We start from the raw sequence: 25,890 nt of genomic DNA, 5'->3' as shown, positions 1-25,890 counted from the left end.
AATTTTAAATAAATCTTCTGACTTGAAATGTTTGACTACTTCCTTTTAAATTTATTCTCTAAAGATTGTGGTTGGATCTAGTCAAAGTAGCGGTACTACGATGTAATCATCTCGAACGAGACTCTTATATAATTATAATCGAACATCACTTAAGGTAACTTCGTTTGATTTTTAATTATATTACGAGTCTCGTTCTTCGAGATTACATCGTAGATGTTTAGAGCAAACCAACTTAGTCTTTATTCCTTAATACCTGTTACAGAGCTTAATGCCATAATAACATTATTCAAGCTAAACTTAATTTAAGACTTACTTAAACTTATTTTAGACTTATTCACCCTGTTGATTGAATAACACCTCTACAAACGATTCTTTTCTTGGTTCTATCAGGCGTTTGTATCACTTTGCGAACACCTGTGAGCTGTACTCTTTATGATGTTTACATCTAAACCTCTCGCCTCTGCAGCAGACGTGGCTGCGTGTCTCGTGCTGTGAGCAGTGTATTTGGGATCTATTCCGGCTTCCACGAGACAGCACCTTATCCAGCGGCTTATTGATTGCGCAGTTGCCCTATGGTTGGGCCTCTTAAATGTAATAAACAGGTAGTCTTCATTCCCTCTTAGAACTCTGGTTCTTTTTATGTATTTCAACAACACCCTGGCGACGCAAGCGCCCTTTCGCTCTTTAAAAAATGGTAGACTGAATGAGGGTTGTGCAACTCCGACTCTAGATGTTTTAATTTGCTCCGATATCTTTATGATAACATTGCTCTTCGAAATTGTCATGTCACTTATTTTGATTAGGGACAATGTCTGAACCTTATGGGCTGTAGCTAAGGCTAATAAAGATACCAACTTAAAGGTGAGAGATTTTAGGTCCAGGACTTTCAATGGTCCCAGTGCTTCTGCCCAGTTTAGAACTGCCTCCTGTGTTCCAGGTGGTGTCATATTTAGGCTTCGGTGGTCTGTTTTTAAAGACTCCTTTAAAAAAACGACTAATTGCAGGATCACTACCCAAGTCTATCGTGCTTATCAGATTAATCGCTGATATCTCTGAATTAAGTGTGCCGTATGATGCCTCCTGATTGAATCGAAATGTTAAGTATTTTAAAACTAGGTAAATATCTGGTTGTAGGGGGTCTCTCTTTTCACTCTGGCAGTAACTCCACCAGTTTTTAAGGGCTGTGTTGTATTGTTTCAGAGTAGAATCCGTTAGTGAAGAGATTAGAATCTCTACTGCTTCTGCTGGCACTAGTTTCTGTTGATACGATCGCCGGAGAGTCTCCCTGCAACCAGGGAAAGATGATCCGCTAACAGGTGAATTAGAGACCTGCAAGGAGATAACAGAAGCTTAGGTGAGGGCGAAAAATACAACGGTTCTTCTAATAGCATTGATTTAAATATGGGAAACCAAGGCTGGGTAGGCCAGTGAGGGACCACCACTATTCCCTGAGCCTTATCTGAATTGATTTTTTGTAGCACCTTAGCAACCATCGCGAAGGGAGGGAATGCATAAAAAAGGTATTTACTCCAATTAACTGTAAAAGCGTCAATGTACCGAGCTTCTGGGTCTCGTTTCCAGGAGCAGAACACCTCGGTCTTAGCATTACTCCTTGATGCGAACAAGTCTATTTCTGGGAACCCCCACCTTTCTACTATGGTCTGAAAGAAGGGGGCTCCTAACTCCCATTCAGTATCTACATTGACTCTTCTAGATTCCCTGTCTGCGTCTGTGTTTTCCCGCGAGGGGATGTAGGAAGCAAAGATCCAGATTCTTCTTTTCTGACACCAAGTCCAAATATCTTTAGCCCCTTGATTGAGTTCTACGTATTGTACACCCCCCATACGATTGATATACGAAATCGCCGTAGTATTGTCAATTCTAAGTAAGATTTCGCAATTTTGGACTTCCCTAGCAAAGCACTTAAGCGCCAAAAACGCTGCTATAATCTCCAGCTGGTTTATATGTAACTTCTTCTCCTCCTGAGACCAAAATCCGTGAGTATTTTCTCCGTTGCAGTGCGCACCCCACCCTGTGAGCGATGCATCCGAGAAAATCTCTAACCTATAATTTAATGACCTAATCGGATTCTTTGCTACTGGAATATTCTTCAGCCACCACTCCAGATCTTTCTTTACATATGAATGAATGATCATCCTTCGATCAAAGTTTTGATCGTTTTGGATTAGCGCCTTCATTTTTTCTCTTTCCAAGATTTTGGTATACAGCATCCCATACGGTACGCCTGGGCATGCTGCAACCAATCCACCAATTAGACCCTCCATTTCGCGAATAAAACAAGAATCTCTGCTTAAAATTTCTCGAATTGTTTTAATTAACCTATACTTTTTCTCCTCGGGTAAGGACAGAGTCATGTCCTTAGAGTTTATAATAAAACCCAAATACTTACATTTGTAATCTGGCTCGTCTTTACTTATCTCTTCATTTATAATGAACCCAAGCTCCGTTAGAGTTTTCCTCGTGACTGCTACATTTTTCTTGCACACGGCCCGAGATTTGCCGATGCAAAGCGTATCATCTATGTACGCTGTCGATAACCATCCCCTTTCTCTAAGAAAGTTCAGGACTGGCTTTAGTAACTTTGTAAATACAGGGTGACTGCGAAATAAGTGCAAATATTTTAACCACGGCATCCCCCACCCTATTAGAGCCGAAATATAGAAAAAACAAATTAAAAATCGAATGGGGCAAAACCCCCATGAACCACCCTCGATACGAAGGCACTGAGCCACCTTGTAAACAGAGTTGGAAAAACGTTCGAATAAAAACGACCTAAACACTTTCCGTTTCAATTAAAAGTAAAACCGACTTTTTGCTGCTTATCATTCGTTCATTCATTTACTCATTCATCGTTAAAGGTTAGTGTGAAAGTTTTTTGGTAATTTTGATTCTGACGGATGTTTGGTCCTTGTCACAACGATTTTAGATTGTTTATTGGAACAGAAATAAGAGCAACTTAGAATGCTACTACCTTTTTACAAGAAACGTTGAAAATGTTGTCCTTGACTAGCAATACAGGCGTCAGAGCGTCGCAAGAGGTTTGTTGATAGGTAAAAACCACTGTCACTCGTTGAAGCTCTTCGATAATTTCTGGACACTGTTGATTTCCACAAACGAACTGTTTCATCCAACCGATACACATTTATCGAAAACCGTCTCTTGCAATCGTACTTGTTGACGAGCATGTGGAGTTTGATCGGACAAAAAGTGAGTTACACAACGTGGACAATCAGCGGGCTCCAAACCCTTTACTTTGTCAACATGGTATGGATGTGGCCGTATTCGTTTAATGTAGATTGCACTACAAGCTGTGAAAATCCAACTTCTTCTTTCTGTCCTATCACGGGCACGATCGTGAGTTTGAAGTTGAAGGTACCATGATCTCGGAGTTGCTGTACCACTGATGCAAATGTTCGCCCACACCAATTACCATATCGACACAATCTGCATGGGAAAACTCCACCATAAACCGATTTCACCGACCGCTCGATGCTAACTGGCCCTTTTCGTGTTTTTCACGTTGCGATTAAAAAAGTGCATGATAAAGTCACTTTTTTGGTTCTTAATTCGACTCGCTCTGTTCCATTCATTGTAGTAATTATGTAGGTCACAAAACAGTCCAGCGTACAACAATTTACATTTAATTTAAAATAATTTTTTCTAGACACTGCTACTACTTAGGACCGTGAATTTTACCCAGTGACATAATCATATTGTGAGCTATTCCCCATTTTTTTTTGCATGTATTTCGCAATCACCTTGTACATACGGACTTGTACAAAGTCCAAAGGGCAAGCATTGAAATTCAAATATTTGACCCTTGAATTTAAATCTTAAAAATTTTCGACTACCCGGACCAATTTTTACCAAGAAATATGCATCTTTCAAGTCTAAACTACATAGAAAATATTTTTTATAAATTAATTTCAAGGCTACTCTCATATCCTCGATCTTAAAATGACTGGTCTTTATAAATTGATTTAAACATTTAAGGTTTAGTATGAATCCCTTAGAGCCATCTGGCTTTGGCACTAGAAAAAACGGTGATAAAAATTGGTCTTCTACAGCTTCGCATCTAATTATTGCCCCCATAGCTACCAGTTTTGTTATTTCGTATTCTAACAGTTTTTCGTCTTCTGCCGAAAAATGCAATTCTTTATTAAAGCTCAGGGACCGTGGTGGTCCTTCAAGAAGGAGAATTTCATACCCTTTCACACAATTCAGGACAAAGGGATCCCTGGTGATTTTTTCCCATTGCGAAAGGAACTGACTGAGTCGTCCTGCTACTAATCTCACCTTATTATTTATTTCTTTGCATCCCTCAGTGGCCGTGGCTTGCTGGTTGACTTCGAGACATTGCTGTATGTACTCTTGCTGACCGGCTGAGATGGGAGGAATTTCGTCTGATACTGTTTTGGGCCCTGATACGAGTTCCCCTGTCTCGGATACGGGCCCCGCCAGTTTAAAGTGCGTCTAGGGGCTGGCTTGCTTGGTTTCTTGCTAGTACCAGTAGGTCGATGGAAGAGGAGAGGCTTTAATCTCTTTGCCGATCTTCTCCATTGACTTTGCAGTTTTTATCTTTTCAGTTAGCTTCTCTCCAAACAACAGAGACCCAGGCTTGGTCGTCTGTAACAGATTTTTCATTGACTTGGTCAATATTGGAGAGATAAACGCTCTTCTAGCTGAAGAGACCTGGAAATGTAGCTGCGTAATTAGTTTTCCTGCATCCGCTAATTTTTCTAGTAACTCCAGACGATCTAGGGGTTCTTCCTCATCTTTTAAAATCATCGTGATGCCTTGTCCTAATGCTGATAAGGCTGAACCAGCTAAGTTCTGTTCTTGGGTAAATAGCTGATCCCTCTTGGCACCCGTTTCGTTCAGAGTAGCTGCTATTTCTTCATTTAATTCTGGGGCCTCGAGAGAAATATTCCCCTTTCGAGGATATTTGTCCACTACTTGGACTTTAATCTCTTTCGGCAATCCGTCAGACAGCCAAGATGCCCAACGCGTCACCAAGCTCTCATGCAGCTCTACTTGATCTTTTTTCTTAGCCCCTGGACCATCTCCTAGAAGCAGTTCCACCTCGTTATCTAGCTTCTTAGACTCAGCTGCCTCAGTAGACTGGGCATCATCCTTTACTACTAGGCCCTCTTCCTCAGCCTGCATCTGCGCGATCTCCTCGAGGATCTTGTCTGAGCCCGAGGTACACCTGACTGACTCTTTGAACCCGGGATCCCCGACTAGGGGATTGACGGATTCATTTTCATTACCAGGGTTAACCTGATTTCCATCTGCAAGGAAAAATAATTACTTAATTTTTCCCCTAATGCCAGATGAAAATTTACTGCACTGGTTGTTATTGCCTCCTACGTGCAAAATTCACCAGCCTGGACGCCCGTCAGGGTCTCATCCTATAGAGTCCTGACGTCGTGTTATTTTTTAGATAATTTCTAATAATATAATTTAATTTACCTTTATCGAGTGATTTTATAAATGTGTCCGTCAGGCACTGCACCACTCTTTCTAACCTCTTAATCCGCTTCTCGCACTTGCTCTCCTCATCTCTTTCTCTGCTGCGTTTTTTCCCCATGTGTAATCTTCGTCCGAAAGACAATAAAGGACAATAATTCTTGAATAAACAATTAATTTCTTGATAGAATTAAATCCTCAAACATGTTGTTTATTCTAGCACAAAAAACGTTATGACGATTAGCCGCTAGGGTGCGGCGTAGGAGCAGGCGGCGGGAAGCCGAAATTTTAAATTTATTCTCTAAAGATTGTTGTTGGATCTGGTCAAAGTAGCGGTACTACGATGTAATCTCGAAGAACGAGACTCGTAATATAATACATATCACAGTTAAGTTACTATATATTTTGTATAAAATTTATATCTTTTAACATTAAATTAGTCAAAAATTCACCTGTTAATGTTTTTATAAGAGTTAATGTCCTTGCAAAAATGTTGATGACGTCATCACAATATTGTGTAAAGATAAAACTTAACTCGAAAATGCTGGATTTGCTTCATTGTACCTCCGGAGTGAGGGAAGTTCTGTTGAAACAACTTTCGAACATTTTTTTTATAGTAATATTAATATAATATCGAACCCCTCGCCTCTGCTGAAGGCTAGTCGGAGCATAAGTGCTAATTTCTGAAACAGGTAAGGGAGTTTTCTTTTATTTCTTTTTTCTATTCTATCCTGTTTGATAGTTGATAGCAAAAACCAGTGAAATACAAATGCACATTGTTGGAAGTTCATTGTTTTTTAACTAACGAATGCTGAAGAACCTGCTTGTCAGTAAACAAGCCCAAGATGAATCAGTGAACCCGTTGAAGTCATGTACATTATTTTTACTTCCTCAGCGTAAGCAAAGGAAGTGTAATGGGATGGCTAGGGAGAATTAATCTACACTTGCACTTGTTTTTATAGGAGTTAATGACACAATTTCTTGAAAAGAACCGAAAGCTGAATGCACCATAGATGCTTGAATAGTTCGAGCTTCCAGATTTGTGTTGTTTGTTGCTTGACCTGTTAATTCATCACCTTTATATTGAACGGATAGATTTACGTAAATCTCATCTACAGTTAAGATAACATACCTTTCTATATCTGTCAAATTCTTAGCTACATGGTTTAAAAAACATTGTTTGTTTTTTCACAATTTGGACTTATGTTTAAATTACTTGATAATCTTTGTAAATGTTTTGGATGAGGAAGGATAAGATTCCCACTGTTACGAAGAGCATTATAACCCGCAGCTGAGTAGTAATGTAATATAAAAGACAGAATAACGGTTTCTTTTGAATATCTTGTGATAAACTCTGTTTGTCATGAATCCCCTGATGGGTGATTACCAGGGTACATACTAGTAACTCACTTTCACACTTTTATTACGTCGTTCTGTTCTACACACTTCTACACTAACAATAACTACTACTCCTTCTGTACTCCCAATTCATGTACACGCCTTTTCCGCTAAACGTTGGAAGCTTAATTTGGGGTAGTTGTATGTTCGGTTTCTCATGTTGAAGGGCGGACGGTGACGGGATTTTTTCTTTCAGTTTTTCAGCCACAACCTCGTACCTTTCTTCAGTCTTCTCGTACATCTCGTCGCCAAAATATTTTTCTTCGAAATCAATTTCATGGACGTAGATTTCTTCATGCAGTTCTATGATACTTCTCCACTGACCTTGGATTTTTTCGGATAGAAGTTCATGCCTGGCGGGGTGTAGTCCTGAGCTAAATCGCTGTTTATCTTGATAAGCTCGGTGGAGATTTTTTGCAGTCTGAACTATTGACGTCGAATCTTCGAGCAACGCTTCTAATTGATCGAAATATTTCACTTCGAAATAATTGTGGGTAGTTCTGATGGTGGGCCCCAGTATCTTCAATTCTTAATGATTTCATTGGACTTCATTCCAATATTCTTGGAGTTGTTGTGCCCTTTTGGATCGCCAATTTTGGGTTTTTCTTTTTGCGGAATCTTTTCTCGCCATAGTTAAGAGGGCTTGAATTTTCTTCCCCAAATCCTCTTGTTCTTTGGTTTTCTTCTTTCATTTATGACGAGTTTTTTCTTGCACCCTTAATTCCGTGAAGGCGTGCTGGGTATAAGGGGCACCGGCGACCGAAAATTCTCTCGGAAGTGGTGCTTGTGTAAGGATGGTATCATCGAACTGCAGTTTCGCAGCCTGAAATTGTAGATTTGGAAATGGTACCGGATTTGCGGATGAACACGGCCCGAAAATTGTAGACTTGGAAATGGTGTTGTATTAAAAAAAGGAGTGGTGCCACTGGACTGTAGTCTCACAGCCCGAGTTTTTAGACTTGGAAATTGGCACCTGGTTCAATAATGGCTCGAAAGACCATGAATTAAGGACCCGGATGGGTTAGGTAGCACCGTGCTTGCTCGCTGCACCTTGGGTCGTGGGTTCGATTCTCGCCCTGCTCTAGGTGTTGTGTATGTCCCCCGTACCCTGTAATTGGGCCTCCGGCCTGTAGGGTAACGTAATTGAATAAAAATTAAAAAAAAATGAACAATTCTGGGGTAGAATTGTGGGGAATGAGTAAAAAACCAATAAAGCTTAATACTGATTTATTGAAAACAACCTAACTTATTTATACAAAACTACATTTTTACAGTGTATGAGTGTTTCTAAACTAAAGGTAATATTGAATATGAAAACATATGGCGTCCCAGTTTCGGGTGTTATCTATTGTTCTGGTGCCGCTCTCTTCGGAAAGCTGACGATGCTGCTGTTGGGCTGGTCAGCGCTTCGTAATGCTGGTGCTTGTAATACCGATGATTTCGTGTTCTGCAGTCGTGTCGTTTTCTTGACCTTATTATCGATTGCGTAAAGAGGAAATTGGAATTTAAAAATTATTGTTTAAAACAGCAACGTCGCAATTAACTGTCAAGCAGAGGCCTAAAATTTAAATGGCCCATTTAAAACCGTATTGAATTTACAAAACATAAAAAAAGAGTTTTTACTGGTAAAAACACACTGAAAATTCAAAACATAAATAAAATAATTCCTCACACTGAACAAAACATAAATTCTACAAAAAAAGCAACAAAATTTAAACTAACTACTTACGTCTAAATCAAGTTTTCTCATAAGAAGGAATGAGCTTTAAAATTTAAAAAGTTTTTGTTAATAAAATAAACACTACAACTAAAGACAACACATAAATAAAATACTTACTCACATTGTACATTTCACAGTATAAATTTCAGAAAAATAAACATCACAGTAGGTACTATGCACCTGAATTAAGTTTTCTTATAAGTAAGAGCTTTTCGATTTTTACTGCCTTTGTCTACTACCGCTGCTGCAAAAGACAAATTTTTTGTTGTTTTGTAAAATTATTAAACAATATGTTGGCGAATGTAGATAACAAATAGAATAATAACAAGGATTTATTATGACCACAACCACCATCATGTACCTACATGATACCTATTTAGAATTTTAGAGATTTTTCAATTTTAATTTTTGATAATTTTACAAGTATTTGTTTATGACCATTAAGACTTAAAAACGTCGATTTATATTTTTCAGAAATTAACAGGGAAAAAATACCGGTCACAGTTATGCAATCAAGTCATTTGAGGGGGCAATCAATCCTCCGCGTTGCAGTTGATTGAAATATGTGTAATCGGCTTCGGTTTCTCCATGAAAATAAATCTATCATCATTTATGTTTTTAAACGCACCTTGATTTGAATCGCGTTTAGCTACATCTTTGAAAAGACTTTTCACATTTACAATTTTCCACCAGGTTAGTATGATATCTAAAAAATCTGCGGTATTGCCACTATCTAAATTATTAGCCCTTAAAGCAGCGACTGTAGTTTGATGGAATACATTTTCAACCAACATCACTTTTTGCCTGTCGAGATTGGTTGGATAAATACTTTTATAATTAAGGTTAACCGCAGTTGCTAATAAGTTGGTCGAATGGCTATGTGTGTTGTAGAGTTTTCTTAAATCTTTAAAGCAGGATTTTTTAATAATACTATGGTCATCAAAATCTGGATAAAAAAAAGGTTTTTTCACCATCTTTTTCATTGGTCCAGTTATTCCTGACATTTTGAAATATATGTACAGTGTCATACGTGAAAAATAAAGGTAAAGTAGGGTATTTTGGGTTATAAATTTTAAATGAATCTTCTGACGTGAAATGTTTGACTACTTCATTTAGCATATTTCTATTAATTCTATATCTACGTATCACAGTTAAGTTACTATTTTGTATAAAATCTATGGTTTTTAACGTTAAATTAGTCAAAAATTTACCTGTTAAGCTTTTTATAGGAACTAATGTCCTTGCAAAAATGTTGATGATGTCATCACAACATTGTGTAAAGATAAAACTTAACGCGAAAATGCTGGATTTGTTTCATTGTACCTCAGGAGTGAGGGAAGTTTTGTCGAAACAACTTTGGACCAATTTTTTTTTATAGTCATATTCATATAACATCGAACCCCCCGCCTCTGCTGAAGGCTAGTCGGAGCATGAGTGCTGATTTCTGAAACAGGTAAGGGAGTTTTCTTTTATTTCTCTTTTCTATTCTATCCTGTTTTGATAGTTGATAGCAAAAACCAGTGAAATACAAATGCACATTGTTGACAGTTTATTGTCTTTTAACTAACGAATGCTGAAGAACCTGCTTGTATTAGATACACAGTCAGTAAACAAGCCCAAGGTGAATCAGTGAACCCGTTGAAGTCATGTACATTATTTTTACTTCCTGAGCGTAAGCAATTACAATTAATCTACACTTGCACTACTGATGGATTTTTATTTTATAATTTTCCATAAATACAGCGACTGAATATTATTCGCGCGACGTTCTTAACGGCTCTGTCTTACATTTGGTTTTTTCTAGTTTTGTAATATTTAGTTAATGAGGTGAAGGGAACAAGACGCCTAAAACAAATACATTTGATGATATTTTAATGAGTACAAGGAAAATACCCAACACCTATAAGAAGTGAAAAACAATCGTGTTTAATGGAAAAATATATATAAATTACGAGTACATTACAGGACTGTAATCGAGTCCGTCGACCCACTTTCTACTTTTACGTTTTCTCGACCTTTCATGACCCGTAGACTACGAAGAAATAGGTCTCCCTTTTCCGTCTGTCTGTCTGCCCTCACGGATTTTAATTAGACAGATAATACAAAAGTACTGGACCGATGTTATCAAATGTTGTATTTATATTAGGAATATCATGTTGATGTAGATGGAAAACGCTAATCAAAATTTGTCTAATCTAATGGGTTTTAAATTGTATAAAATAACATAGTCCTCCACATGTAGTTTACGACGCCATGTTGAGTTTTTACCCAAACGTCCAGATTTTTTGAAAAAAAATCAAAATTATGAAACATGCTATCTAAAATGTACAAAATATGATGAGTCTGTACTTGTGATACATCATTCCATTTAGATTTTTTGGATTTCCTTATACAACACCAAATGCTTTAAAATCTTGGAGCTATTTTAAAGTCATCATGAACATGGTAAATTTTTAATCAAAATGTATTTGCTCATCCCCCCTAAAAGTGATGAAATAACCTCAAAATTTTGCAGAACTAATCCTATCTTAAATGGTCAACAAAAATTTATTTTGAATTTAAAAAAGACAAGGGAACTTCTCTCTTTATACAGGTTTCCGTGTCTGTCTGCTCAAAATTTTGTCGAATAAATCCTATCCAAAATGTCCAAAATATGATACTAGCGATTTATCATTCCATTCACATTTTTTGGATTTGCTTATACAGCATGAACAAAAAAATTAATCGGTGCGTGAATTTATTTTGTTGATTTAATTAAGAACTGCAAAACCGAATGCTTTGAAATCTTGGAGATTTGTTCACCCCCCCCCCCCCCTAAAAAACTGTTGACGTCGCCTCAAAATATTATTGAGTAAATCCAATCTTAAATATGCAAATTATGATGAGTGTATACTTGTGGTTTATCACTGCATTAATATTGGCGGGTGTCTCAAAAAAATTAATAACAGGGTCAATTTATTTTCTTGATTAAATCAAGAATTGCAAAACTGAATAGTTCAAAACCTTGCAGACATTTTGAAGGTATTGTAAGCATGGTAATTTTTTATGTACAATGTATCTGTTTATCAACCCCAAAACATTGATGACTTCATCTGAAAATTTTGCCGAATAAATCCTATCTAAAATGTGCAAAATATCACATGTAATTTATCATTGCATTCATATTTTTTAAAATTGCTTATACGGAGTGACAAAAAATTTTATTGATAAATCAAGAATTGCAAATCTGAATACTTTGAAGTCTTGCAGACGTTGTAGACTTATTGTGAGCATGGTAAATTTTAAAAATTATTCATTTAACTAGTGATCGTTATTTTATTATAGAACTATTCACTGTGGATACATGATGTATAAATTAGCAAAAAAAAGACAAATAAACGCAGAATTAAGTTTAATTTAACAAAATAACATAAACAGAGCGACAATTTGAGAAACGTCTGTAAGAGTTAACAGCATTGTTTTCGCGTGAAAACGTTTATCAACTGCAAAACTTATAATCAAATGATGAAAAACACTGTTAACAACAACACCCTCCTTCATTGTTTTAATTAAGAAAATATCGTACTTGGTCTGTTTCTGTTATTCTGTTAAATTAAATTTAATTCTGCGTTTATGTTTTCTTTTTTTTGCTCATTTGTACAACATGTGTGTTCAGACTTGTAAAAAGCGATAAAATTGTTATTTAATTTTACGGAGTGTCGAGAAATTATACATACAACAGTAATATACCAGAAATGTTTGAATGCAATATTTTATAATAATTTAAATTGTGAAATGTCTCACGGGATGGATGGTTCTACTTAAAAATATTATTTCAATTTAAATAGATTCACATTTGAAATTCTAACAGTTTTTGGCAATATTCAACATTTTAGTTTTAAAGATTGAGTCGCTTTGGAAATAATCAGCGAAATAAATGTCATCGTGGATTCGAAAGGGGAACGGGATTTTATGCTGATTTTGTGTTATGTTTTATATGTTTTATGTTCTCAATTTTGGAACGTTTATTTTCAAAAGTACCTCTCAAAGCGATGTACAAACCGAATGATATTTTGTGTTTTGACCATAGGTAATATGTGTTTTATGTATTTATGTGTTGATGAGTTCGATTCACGATGTATTCTTATTTCATAAATTTTGTTTAATTGAATTCGCTTGACGAGTTCGGGCCAAGTCAAGATTGACTAATTTTCCCTGTCATTCATATGACTGTTTATTCGCATACTGGATGCCGCCAACACGAGACATGCGGAGGGTGGCCTACTAGTAAAGGAAACTTTACTGGGGGTAGCCAGTGTTGCGTGTCACGCGGTGGATGGATTATAGTTACGGGATAATACTTGAAGCAGCTGCCTCAGGCGCCAGCGAATACAGCATGGAGATAGCGTGGCGTTTGTGGGGGCATCGCGGCTTGGTTGTACGTAGCTGTGGTGGTGCAAAGAAATAGTTCGATGACAGTTAAATCGTTTTAAATAATCAAAATCTGCCACCATAATGATTTGGGAATTGCTTTCCATTTCCCTTAGATATGAATCTACAAACTAGAGCATTGTGTACCTTTAAGAACAAAACACAACGTAAGGGTTCCTCCACTTGATGACGATCACAGTTCATGGCCACTTTTCGACTTTTCGCGGGTTTTCAAATTTTGTGCGCATGTCTCAATTTTGGCGGAATGTTTGGGTTATTACAGCCTAATTAAATTCACATCTACTGTGTCGTGCAGAACTGGTCGAAGGCAAGAGAGGCAATGTTTCACTTTGCTCCCTTGATATATATGTAAATAACTATTATTTATTTATCTAAACTAATTCACATAACTTACAGGATCGACATGTCATACTGTCTACATATTTAAAAAAAATGATTGAACAATTATGTTAAAAAAAAAAAATTAATAAAAGAGACGTCATGACTAGACAGCGGATTTCTGTCGGGCTACGTCACGACTATAGGTGGGGACGCGCTGGGTCACGGGGACTCAGTAGCGGGTGATAGAAAATCACTGAATTTAATCGTCACTTATTCCATAACCATTAACGATTTATTAATCAAACGGCTAAGTAAATGAGAACGGGAATTAATAGCAGAGTGCAACGATGCAGCGTTATTCTAATCTCAAATAAACGAACTACAGCCCGTAACTGCAATGAATTCCCATTCCGTACGAGCCGTACCGAGTTTGGCCTTGCCTAGCCCGACAGAAATCCGCTCTCTAGTCATGACACAAGCGATGACCCACGGCCGGAAACATGAAGGGTCTGCACTAGTGGTATTTGCAAATCAAAATCCCACTTACAATGTCAAAACAGTGGGAATTTTGATTTGTAAAAAGTATCCCTGGTTGGCATACTTCCCTGGCGGGATTGTTATTGAGAATGAGGAACCAAGCAGAATTGTGGAAATTAAATGTCGTTTTTTGGGCAAGTGGTTTAATTTTTTTCGTTATTTAAAATTGATGGAAATTTCTTGCAGGACAAACTAAATCCATCCAAGAAGTTATAAATGAAAATAGGTTAGTTTATTTAAATGATGGCCTAACATTAAAAGACTCAAACCCAAAGTCTGGTTCCGCTACATGGATGACACATTTGTCATATGGCCCCATGGTCAAAACGCCCTTTCAGTCTTTCACGACCATCTCAACAGTCAACACCCCGACATTCAGTTTACCATGGAAGTGGAAACCAGCAATTATTATTCCTTTCCTTGATGTTATGGTAACAAGGTTACCGGGTCAGATTTGATTAAATAAGTTTAATGAAAATTAAAAGTTATTGTAAATTCAAAGTAATTATAAAAAGATCAGAGAAGAATGAAAGAATTATAATAAAGTCCGATAGCTTAAACTAATTGAACTAAGATATTCTATTTTTTTCTTTAACAATTAAATTAACCTTGTAAGTTAGATGAATACTATACAAAATAAAGTTAAATTCTAAGTGAAATTTATAGAGTTGAAAGATATTGAAGGGATAAAAAGCTTAACATGGAAAATTACAATACGGAGAAATAATATGGAATAAGATGGAATTATAATATAACGAATCTACAAAATAACGCTAACACGTGCCGTTATAACATGACAAATCATGTTACTACATATTATCCGTACTGATTGGCGTTTTAAAACGTAAGAAACTTGTCTAACTACTAATTATTGTACGCAAAGAGATAGAATTATAAGTTTCAATCAAAGCGAAAGTCGAATTTTACGATATTTCCAAGGCGATAAGAACGATAAAGGACTTAGCTGGTTGTGGATCCAAGGACGTCTACAGCTGGTGAACTAGCAACGATCTCACAGGCGAAGCAACTGCGATCTGCTCCGGGAAGTTGATAGCAACGATCTGGAATTGTTCGGAAAGCGAAATTCAGCTTCTTCCTTGACGTAGATTTTGGAGAATCTCTCAATTCCAATATGTCGACGCAAAAAAAAACAACGATAATTACTCTGAGAAGGCCTCAAACGATATTCTCTGGAGTTAAGAGGTTCAACAACGATAATTGGTTGAGTTACACAACCCTAAACGGTACAAAAAACGTTAGATAACGGTAATGGGCATAAAAATTTCTGGACTACTCCTGATTCTCACAACACAACTTGACTCGCCGGTTCACCACGACCGAATCCCTTAAAAATGGAAAACTTCCTCCTCCATCCGCTCTTAAGGAAAACCTTTAATTGGCGTCGTACGCGTGTATTGACATATTTGACATCAAGATGACGGGTTCTTTACATCCGGAAGTCGTACCGATATTTTAGGCTCGCGTAGGCTTATAATTATCGTACTTGATGAGATGTTGTTAGTACAAGTCGCAAAAGAATTAGATTGAAGAGAAGAAGCGTGAAGAGAAAGTGATAGTAAAGTAAGAATGGAAAGATAGAAGAAGGGTTGCACTGTTTGGGGTGTCGACAAAGAGTGGAAAGGAAGGGAAGACCTTCCACAAAACTGTACAATGGTACTCTGGGAAATAGTAGAGAGAAGACGAGAGGAAAGATAAAAGTGTAAAGAAAGAGATTTGAGTGGTATGGCACCCAGGAGTGCAGAGTTACACCCCTTGTGGTTTATAGCAACCACCCGCTGACATGGGAGGGGTAACAGGCGTGGCTCCAGCCGCCCCATATCGGCTGGTGCCAAAAAAACAAAAATCAAAACGGAAAGAAAATTACTGTTAAAACCTGAAAATCCTGAGAAAAACGAACATATGCAACCAGTGATACTTAATTTCACTACCTCAACACTACTATATATTCTTTTAGGCCCTTTACTCTTTTTAGTTGTCTTTTATGGTGTTCAAGACCGATGTTAAGCACCCAAGTATTTGTGTGGCCCTTTAAAATACGCCCCACACACCGGCAAGTAAAAGTAGCATGCTACAGTGTAACAATCTAAAATTAAAGTGAAAACATCTATACGCATTTTGTAAAGATTTCTAGGTTATTCCTTCATGAGTGATGTAATCTGCACTAATGAAGGGCCGGGAACACACAACGTGGTATGGTCTATAAATTCCCGGTCTCCCCTATTTTAAAAATATGTGGGATTTTTATTTAATTAGATCAATTTTGGCTCCCGTCTCATATTTTAGATTCTTTAGATTTAGCTCTGCGATTTTTCCACTTAACATACTGCGAAATTTTTGTTCTTCCACAATAATTTTAGGTTTTCCCTTATTCATGTTTTTTACATTTGTCCCTGTTAGTTCGAAATATATGTACCTATGGAAAATTAAAGACTCTTGCTTCAACACATGCCAGTTGTTTATATTATCTGCGATCGCATACGACGAACAGGTAATGTCAATAAAAGAAACGCTTTCGTCTCTTTGAAAAGTAGGTACTTCCCCATCATTGTGACAGACGAAATCCAAATTCGATAACATTTCCACAAGCATGTCGCCTCTTTTGTCAGTTTTTGCAGATCCCCAGATGACCGACTTTGCATTAAAGTCGCCCATGATAACGCTATTATTTTTGTCTTTCTCAATGTCGCTTTGCAGTTCTACTAGAAACTTTGAAAATTCCTCGAGTTTAGCATTCGGAGAGAAATAGCACCAGAAGATGTTGTATTTGTTTATTTTAACGCGCACGTAGCTATTTCGAGCTTCTATGTCGGATACTACCACTAGCTTGTTTCTTATAAGTATAGCCACATCCTTACGTTTGTCCGTAATCCACTCTCCCTGTTTTATACGATTTTTATTTGGTTCACATAACACTAACATATCCGCGTTCAAATGTGCTCCTGTGGCCAATGTAAGATCGTGTGCATTTCTTACCCTATCTATATTTATTTGTAATATATTTATTTTACTGCCCATCTTGATTTGGAGTTTGGCTTTGTTTTCGGACTTTCATCCTCCTCACCATATCTTTATATATAGGACAGGTCATTGTTTCCGCCCGATGTCTCTCACTTTTGCAGAGGTAGCATCTAGCTATATTTTTACATATATTAGCTATGTGATCTTTATCTCCACAGTTATAGCATCCAAGGGCCTCTTTATTTTGTGTGCATTCTTTACCGTCATGTCCCACCCTTTTACACACGTAGCACTTTGGCGGCGTTTGGAGCTCCTTCACTCTCCATCTTAACCATCCTGTGCCTATTCTCTTACTTGCTATCAGCTGATTCGCCTCTTCCACTCCCATTGCTACGAACGCAATTTTCTTTCCTGCTTGGTTTGTCTTGTCAACAATCCTAATATTAACTTCTGCTATCGGGTATTCTCCCCCCAAGTTCGTCCCTAAGCACTCCTTTTACCTCCTCTTCGGTAACCGTAGGATCCAGATCAATCAACATGAATGTTTTCATTCTTCTTCTTTTCGCAACTTCTGCTCTGTCCTTCAGCTTCGATCTAAGTTCTTCTCTAAATTTGTCTCGGATAGCCTGTTCTTTGCCCCGGACTCTTAGTAGGATCTGTCCTTTCTCACCCTTGGGTATGCTGTTAATACGTACTCCACCAGTTGCTACTTCCTCTGTCATGCTCCGAATTATTTCGGCGTACGTGGCTCCTCCCGTTGCCTTGACGATGACATAGGCGGTCGAACCGTCCTCCATAACTCTTCCAGATATAGAAACGCAGGTTATCATCTTTCCAATTGTTAAATCCTCCATCATTTCGAGTATTTGCGGGTATTTTCTCATGAGATTTTTAATTTTTCCATTCCTATCTTTCCTGTCTTTATCCAATATGATAATTACGTCATCTTCCGCTGGATCTCCCTCTGTTACAATTGAGGATACCGTGAACAATTCCTCTTCCCACTTCAGGTTTATGACTTCGCTAACTGATTCCTCATCAGCCCCGCTATCCAGTACATTTAGGATTTTCTCTTTCCTAGATATAACTTCTAGATCCGTATCTTTTATTTCGTATTGTGTACCGCAGTCTTTTACCGATTTTTTGGCTCGACTACACTCTTCCTGGTTTGGCTCCCTAATCGTTTCCTCACCTCTTCTATTATTATCTAGTACTGATCTGATATTGTCAGTACTCAGCTGACTCATTATACTGGCTATATGCTGAGTGACCTCTTTGATTTCGACCTTGGTATTTCTATTGCTTTCCACTTCTTTCTTCAGAGTTTTTATGCTCTTACTTAATTTATTCATCAGCGAGAGAAATGTTTCCTCTTTGGCTGCACTAACTCCAATAATCGTACTATGTTTCCTCACTGTAGGACTCTCTTCTTCCGCTCTAGGTCTTTTGGTTGCTTTACTTCGCTGCGTGTTCTCGTCCCAAGTGAGATCCAGGTAAGTAATATTTCCCGTCGGTGTACCCAAACTACCCCTGGATAGTTTGGTCGGTGTTCCACTCCAAACGTCTGGGGGTGAAATCGTAAGCCTGCTGAGTTTTGAACTTCTCTTGCTTGGCGTACTTGTAACTCCAGTAGCACTAGCCCGCACCGAGCCCTGGGAGACCACCTCCGGTGCCGGCTCTAGAGCAGATGCATGATGACGGTCGGGCAGAGCCTGTTCTAACACTCCAATCCCGACCGGAACTGGGGTTCCGGGCCCCTGCTCCGTAATTCCTGTTTCGTATATTTGTTCCGTCATACTTTACTTTTTGTTCTCATGATCCTTTACTTTGCCTAGTCGTCATATCCCCGTGTCGTAGAGTGTCTAGTCGGTATCCTTGATCATAAACCTTATCAATGCAAAATTTGCGCGCCCGCCACCCGGGGGACGCGCCCAGTAGGAGTTTGGCTTCTACCCTGGGGACCTGACCTGACCTGATCTGACCTGACCTGACCTTTTTTTTTTCTGTGAAAGGGGAAACCCTCATGGGCACCAGAGACATAGGTTCGATCGTCCCTGGTAGTGTCGGACTTTTACTGACTAAAACCCCTTTCTCGACCAGCTGTTCTCCTACCCCCCCGGAACCGCGTTAGCATTACTTCAAGGGGGTGGTTGGTCGTAATTTTTTGTTTTCTTGTCTTTTTTTCACCTTTCTTCCTTTCTTCTCCGTGTTTTTTTCCCTTCCTTGTCATTGTCCATGTTTTTTTTTATCACTTCCTCTCTCTTCATATGCGCATCTTTTTTTTTCTTGCTTGTCATTTTTCGTGTTTTGTTAATTACTTCCTCTCTCTCTCCACATATACATTTTTTTTCTGCTTCATTCACTCACCTCTTTTTCCTAATTCCATTTCGCATTCTTCTCACTCTCATTCATCTGTGACAATCAAAAATCGCAAGCTCTGCATCTTCTTCCACTTCTTCCTCGCAACACCAGCAAACTAAGCATTCAATCTTGCCTATCCTTTTCAAATAGGCCCCAAAACTCCCGTGGCCAGTGAGCACTTGGGAGTAGTGGTTAACCTCCCCGTGCCCCCTGCCGACCCATTCAGTGAGGTTCGGGATTAGCCGCCTTGTCCAGGCGGCCTTCTCCGTCTGCCTCCACCTTTCGCACCACGCTTGCATCAAATCTTTTCTCGCCTTCTCCTTACTCTCCCTTCCATTCATACTGTGCCTTTTTTTTGTTTTTCTTTTTTTTTCTGGGCATTATACGTTTCTTTGATGTGCACTTCCATTTCTCCACACAATTTTGCTGCCATCTCGATTGCTTCCATGATTGTGAAAGCTTCTGAACTCTCTGTCCTTTTGTATGGATCCAGCTTATCCAAGGACGTGTCCATTACTTTCTTTTTTCTGTCTTTCCTCGGACACTGAGTTACATCGCTGTACTTTACTGACCATATTAAGTCTACTGTGCACCAACGATGACCTTTCTCCTATATTAGTTGTTTTCTTTTTATCTTCACAGAGAGCCTGTTCTTCTACAGACAGTATGCTTCGATCTGCACTCTTCCTTTTATCTTTTTCTATTTTTGTTAAGTCACTCATCTTGTTCCCACGAGTTGGGACCTAATACAGTCACCCCTCAGCAGTGGGCCCTTACTGGGAGGAACGCATTTATACTGCAGGGTGCGATCGGTGCCCCACAGGTTGTAACGATTTCGCTGTCGGTTATTTTATAGAGGTTGTCTCCTTGCAGGCCGGCCGGTTAAGGCAAGCCCCCCGGTCGCGGGCCTCCGCAGACGTACCACCGCCGCGCTCAACGGTGGTTGTTGAATGCTGGCCGAGATTACAGTATGTGTCCGAGAGGCTACGCTCCACCTCCCGCCTTCGGGTCGTTGAGCTATGTCTTGTCCGTGTCCATACCGTGTCTGTTTTGCTAGTCCCCCCTCGATGGGCCGCCACCTTGGCGTGGTGAACTGGCTTTTTATTATTATTATTATTATTATTAGAGTAAGTTGATCAACAGGCACTAGTCCCAATTACAGACCAACAGATACATACAGAAGGTACAGATGTATAAAAACTACTGTCAAATTCATCACACAGCTATAAATTACCGCCTGACCCGGAAAGGTTAAATTAAAGCAAGAGCGGCCCATTCTTACTAGCTGTAACCAAGTCGTGTCGAGATCCATAACCGGGGTCCTCATCAGTGTTTTTATTCCTGGAGGTTGTCTCCTCCTTGCTCTATTTGGTCCGCGACGGCTATTTTATTTTACCGTAACCCGCCGGCAGAGCCGGTGCGGGCTTCCCCTATCCGCCACTGTTGTGAAGGGGTTGTGACTTAGACACATATGTTTCGATTTCCCGTTTATTTCACTGACCACATAACAAAACTTACAAGACAACTTTATACATGGCCATAATCACATGGCAACTTCTTCAGGACCCTTACACACATTCTCTCTCCCCCTTGTCTCTTCGTTGACTCCTCTATTTATCACTTCCTCGTAACGAGGGCAACTGACCATATTCTTACAAAATACAGAGGAGTCAACGATTACAAAACATTTGGACAAGCAACCTAATTTAATATAGCTAACAAAACTATGGCGAAATGAAATTATAATGCAACAATAACCTACTTTACTTTACAACACCACCCGGGGGACGCGCCCAGTAGGAGTTTGGCTCCTCCCCTGGGGACCTGACCTAACTTTTTTTTGTGGAGGGGAAACCTGCTATTCAGGCGCCCCCCGCTGGGTGTCATTGCGGGGGGGAGTGTGGGGTTCTCCACTCATCCTGAGTTGGCCGGACCCACTAAAACCACTCCTTGTTGCCATCAACATACCGGAAACGTCCCTTTGGGCACCACGTCAGCATGTTCGGCCTGTCTTGTCGTTCTTCTGGCACTCATATTCTCTCTGTGTCGTCCCTTTCGTCCCTTTCTTTCTGCTTTATTACCCGTGGTATATAATTTTCGATTAACTTCCAGTTCCTTGGACTTTCGATCATTTTTGTTATTACATTTCCAGGTGTGATGTTTATGTTTAGATCCAACTCTATCTCAGTTCTCCACCGTTCCCATTTCTCACACTCGAAAAAAGTATGTTCTGCCCTGTCCTCAGCTTCGTGGCAGTATGTACAGCTGCTGTCCTCCTTCTTTCCTATCCGCTTCGTATATGCCCCATATGTCTCATATCCCGCAAGAAACTGCGTTAGTGTGTAGTCTGCTCTCCTGTGGGTACACTCGAGCCATTTCGCTATGTTGGGAATAAGCTTTTTTGTCCACTGTGCGGTCGTCTTGTGTTTATCCCATATTTCCTGCCATTTTCCTATGGTCGCTGGTCTTTGAGTTGTCGCCGGTCCTGCTCTTACACCTAGTTTATATACCTCCGCCCTCTCCTCCACCATGAGCTCTATCGGTGGTATTCCAGCTATGACCTGTACTGCTTTCGTCGAGACTGTTTTATAAGCGCGGGCAACGCGTATGAGTAGTTTCCTCTGCGCACTTTCTTGCATTGTTCGATACTTTTGAAACCTGATGACCTTGTACCAGACTGGAGCTCCAAACAATAGAATGGACTGTACCGCGTTGTATAATAACTTTCTTTTCCAGTATCCTGGTCCTCCTATGTTTGGAAGCACTCCACTAAGCGCCGCCGTCACCTTATTGACTTTTTCCACAGTTTTCTTTATGTGCTCTCCATATGTCATTTTGCTATCTATCCAGATGCCCAGATATTTAACATTTTTTACGGGTACCACTACCACCCCATCCAAATTGAAAACTACTTTGGTTCTGTCTCTCTTGCCTCTCAGGATTACTGCCTCTGTTTTCTGGTGGGCCAACTCCAGCCTGTTTTAACTCATATTGTGCTTCACTATAGCCAAAGCCTCATTCGCCTTCTGTACCAATTCCTGCTCTTCTTCCGCCGCAACCATTAACGCTGAGTCATCCGCAAAGGCAAAAAGTTGGCAGTTTCTCGGCATCTTGGCCGTCAGCACCGCGTTATATAGCACATTCCACAGGGTGGGGCCCAACACTGAGCCTTGTGGCACCCCCGCCCCCCCTTTATTTCCATCACGCCTTTTTTCCCAAACAGAATTTCCCTTTTACACAGGTAGTTTCCAATCTACACATAATAAGGTCCCACGACGCCGTATTAAATGCATTTTTTACGTCCAGAAGTATCAGTAGACACCATTTGCTTTTTGTGACTTTCGGATCCTCTGTAACCGCTAGCACTGCCTGAACCGTTGCCCTTCCTTTGCGAAATCCGTACTGCCTTTCGGCGAGGTATTTCTTCTCTAGTTCCTTCGCCGGTCTTTCCCTGATCAGCATCTCGTATAATTTGCCAATGGCGTCCAATAGGCAAATTGGTCTGTAGGTCATCTCACTTTGTGGTCCTTTCATGCCTTTTGGTATGAGCACAACTCTTGATCGTTTCCATTTTTCCGGGAAATTCTGCGTCTCCAACAATCTATTTAGCATTTTAAGTATGAGTGTTGGCATAGCACTAGCCACCGTTCTAACCGTCTCCGGGGTCAATCCGTCCGGATCTGCTGCTTTACCAGTCTTTATTTTGTTTCTTGAGGTCTCAAGTTCGTCCGTGTCAAAAAGTTTTACTTGCGGTATATTCCGTCCGTATCTTTCCTCTTTGTCTTCGGCGCTTGGAAATAGTTCGCGTACGATCCTGTTTATCTCATCGTCATTTATGTTGTACGGTGGAATGGGCTTTCGCAGCTGCCTCATGACCAACGGGCGGAATTGTGTTTCATACGCTAGATCCAGTGCTGTCACGGCGACAGTTTGATTACAAATATATTTTTCGTTTGGACTATAGCAACATAATATAACATTTCAAGATCACAAATCTGTGGTCCTGTGTTTGAAAAATTAAAAAGGGCATCGAGTATTATTTTTTGAAGTAATATAGTAATATAGAAGTAGTTTTTTAACAAGCTGTAAACACTCCTAGCGACGCACTGGCTACGACCTTGTGGACCAGATCAAAGCGTCCCCGCTACTCGCCGTAAAACACACCTTGCTTCAACTGGGGAATTGCATCCGTAAGATAAATTTCCGCCTACTGCTCATGACGGTTTTATACGCGTTTCCAAAGGAGTTTTTCTTCAGTTCCGCACATGCGTTCTTCCAGTATTTCCTCTTTGTCTTTTTAATATTGCTGGCGAGTTCTTTCTGCAGTTGTCTCAATTATTCCTCAGCTTGTACTTCCTCTACATTTCCTTGACTTCTTCTTTTTCTTGTTCTAGCACATAATCTCTTTGCCTGATTACACTTCTGCTAGGTCTCTTCGATTTCGTGGCTCCACCAATATGGCTGAACTCTAGGTTTTCCTCTGTTATCCTTCCTTGTCACTTTTTTTTGTATATCTTGCAGCAGATCAATCATCTCTTCTGGGGAGTAGCATTTTGTGACGTCAGTTTTGTTCCGTAAAAGTTCCGCTTGCCGTTTCTCATTTATAAATATCTTGGCGGTTTTTCTCTTCTTCCTTACGTTTTTATCGTCTACCTCGAAATGTATATACTTATGTAGACTAAGTGTTTCTTTCTCTGAGACTTGCCAGTTGTAGGCATACTTACTCATGCCGCTCGTAATTAGGGTCAAATCGATATGTGATCTACTTTCCCCCCTCTCGAAAGTAGGGTTTCCTTGGTTTAATACCACCAAATTTAAAGTCGCAATCCATTCCTCTATATACTCGCCTCTTTTATCTGAGCTTGGTGAACCCCATGCTGTAGATTTCGCGTTGAAATCACCGGTCACTATTGCTTCTCTGTTTACTTACTTTGGATGCTATAATGACGTCCATCATTATAGCATCCAAACGTTTCTTAAAAAGTTCTAAAGTTATATTCGGCGATATGTAACACGAGTATATTGTGAACTTCTCCAACTCACATCGTACGTACCTTACCCCACTTTTACACACTTGTACCCCAATATCCTTATTCACACATAGCATGGCTGCGTCTCCTTCCTTGTCGGTCATCCATTCTGATGTCGCCGTCAGCTTCTTATTAGGCTCAGATACCAGTATCACATCTACGTTCTCCAGATCTATCTCTTTTCTAGCTAGATCATGAGCAGCCCTACGTCTTCCTAGATTGATTTGCAAAAATTTGACCATTCTTTTTTCTTTTCTTTCTTTGACCTGACCTGACCTGACCCGACCTGACCTGACCTGACCTTTTTTTTTCTGATGGAATGGAAACCTGCTCATCCAGGCGCCCCCCGCTGGATGTCAATTGCGGGGGGGAGTGTGGGGTTCTCCACCCATCTTGAGTGACGTACCCACTAAAACCCCTCCTTTCCTTTTCCAGGAGCACCCTAGTCCCGTTTTTGCACTTACCACAGGGTGTCCCAGCCAAATTCTGTTTTCTTCTATCTTTTTTCATCTACTTCTTTACCTTTCATGATTTGCTTCATAAAAACTTCAACAGAATGCCATCGTTCTCTGGAGGTCAGCATGACGGAAATAATGTTGTCAGGTGTCATTTTAATGCCAACATCTATGTTAGTTGATGTCCTTGTCAATTCCCATCGTGGACATTGGAATAATGTGTGCTCCACGTCATCCACCTCATTGCAGTACATACATTTATCTGAGTTCCTTCTTTTATTCCATACAGATACCTCATAAACGCACCGTGTCCTGTCAAAACATTGTGTCATGTTGTAATGTATTAGTTATTTTAGTGCCAACAGTTGGCAGCATTTTGGTTGGTCTCTTGGGCATTACGTTAGCGTCGGGAGAAAAGAAAAATGCAATGTAACAGAAATAGTTATTCACCCTCAAATGTAATGTTATTAGTAGTTGATTAATAAACTTTTAAATAAGTAGTAGAGACGCTACAACTGGCGACGAGAATAAAGTATACGAAGGCGTCACAAACAACACAGGAAGGTGAGGGAGCGAAGAAGTACCTAGTACGTGGGTCCGTACAAAATGGCGTTAATCGGAAGCATCCACAATTTCAATCCAAGAGGGGAGAACTGGATCCTATATGAGGAGCAGTTAGAGCAGTTTTTCCAGGTGAACAATATCATCGATGTAGCCGCAACCGAAACAGCGCCAGCTCAAAACAAACGGGTTGCTGCGCTTTTAAGTTTAATAGGGCCTGACACCTACAAAATGTTGCGAGACTTGTGCACCCCGCAGATGCCGAAGGACAAGACGTACGATGCACTGTGCACGCTACTGAGGAAACAGTTTTCACCGACCACATGCACGTATCGAGAAAGAATCGAATTCTACGATGCCAGGCAGGAAGAAAATGAAACAATCAATGAATGGTATGCAAGGATACACAATTTGGCAATTAACTGTGATTTTGGGCAACAATTGAACCACGTATTAAAGGACAAGTTCTTATGTTTGATGAAAAAGAACACCATTCGAGAAAGGTTATGTGAAGAGAAGCCGGAACAGACGTTAGAAAAGCTAGTAGAAATAGCACTGAACAGAGAGTCAACTATACTAGCCACGACCGGAGAGGTGAACATACTGC

General features: G+C 39.7%; 2 protein-coding genes across 2 annotated transcripts; both read right to left on the bottom strand.

Annotated features, from left to right (window-relative positions):
• Nucleotides 1–386: 386 nt before the first annotated feature.
• Nucleotides 387–3,163, bottom strand: LOC135131155 (uncharacterized). The gene is made up of 4 exons (XM_064058734.1): nt 3,038–3,163; nt 1,330–2,600; nt 1,014–1,285; nt 387–964 (listed from the first exon to the last, which is right to left on the bottom strand). Exons 1-4 carry the CDS (start codon nt 3,161–3,163, stop codon nt 387–389), a joined length of 2,247 nt encoding a protein of 748 aa, XP_063914804.1.
• Nucleotides 3,164–21,267: 18,104 nt separating this feature from the next.
• On the bottom strand, nt 21,268–22,071 carry LOC135131154 (uncharacterized). The gene has a single exon (XM_064058733.1). The coding sequence runs from the start codon at nt 22,069–22,071 to the stop codon at nt 21,268–21,270; it is 804 nt and encodes a 267-aa protein (XP_063914803.1).
• Between the last annotated feature and the right edge of the window lie 3,819 nt (nt 22,072–25,890).

The sequence above is a fragment of the Zophobas morio genome, unplaced genomic scaffold (assembly GCF_036711695.1).
Source record: "Zophobas morio isolate AGI-343-1 ecotype UQ-CSIRO unplaced genomic scaffold, CSIRO_AGI_Zmor_V1 ptg000019l, whole genome shotgun sequence".
NCBI classification, from domain to species: Eukaryota; Metazoa; Arthropoda; class Insecta; order Coleoptera; family Tenebrionidae; genus Zophobas; species Zophobas morio.
This window is presented reverse-complemented; position numbering and strand designations above follow the sequence as displayed.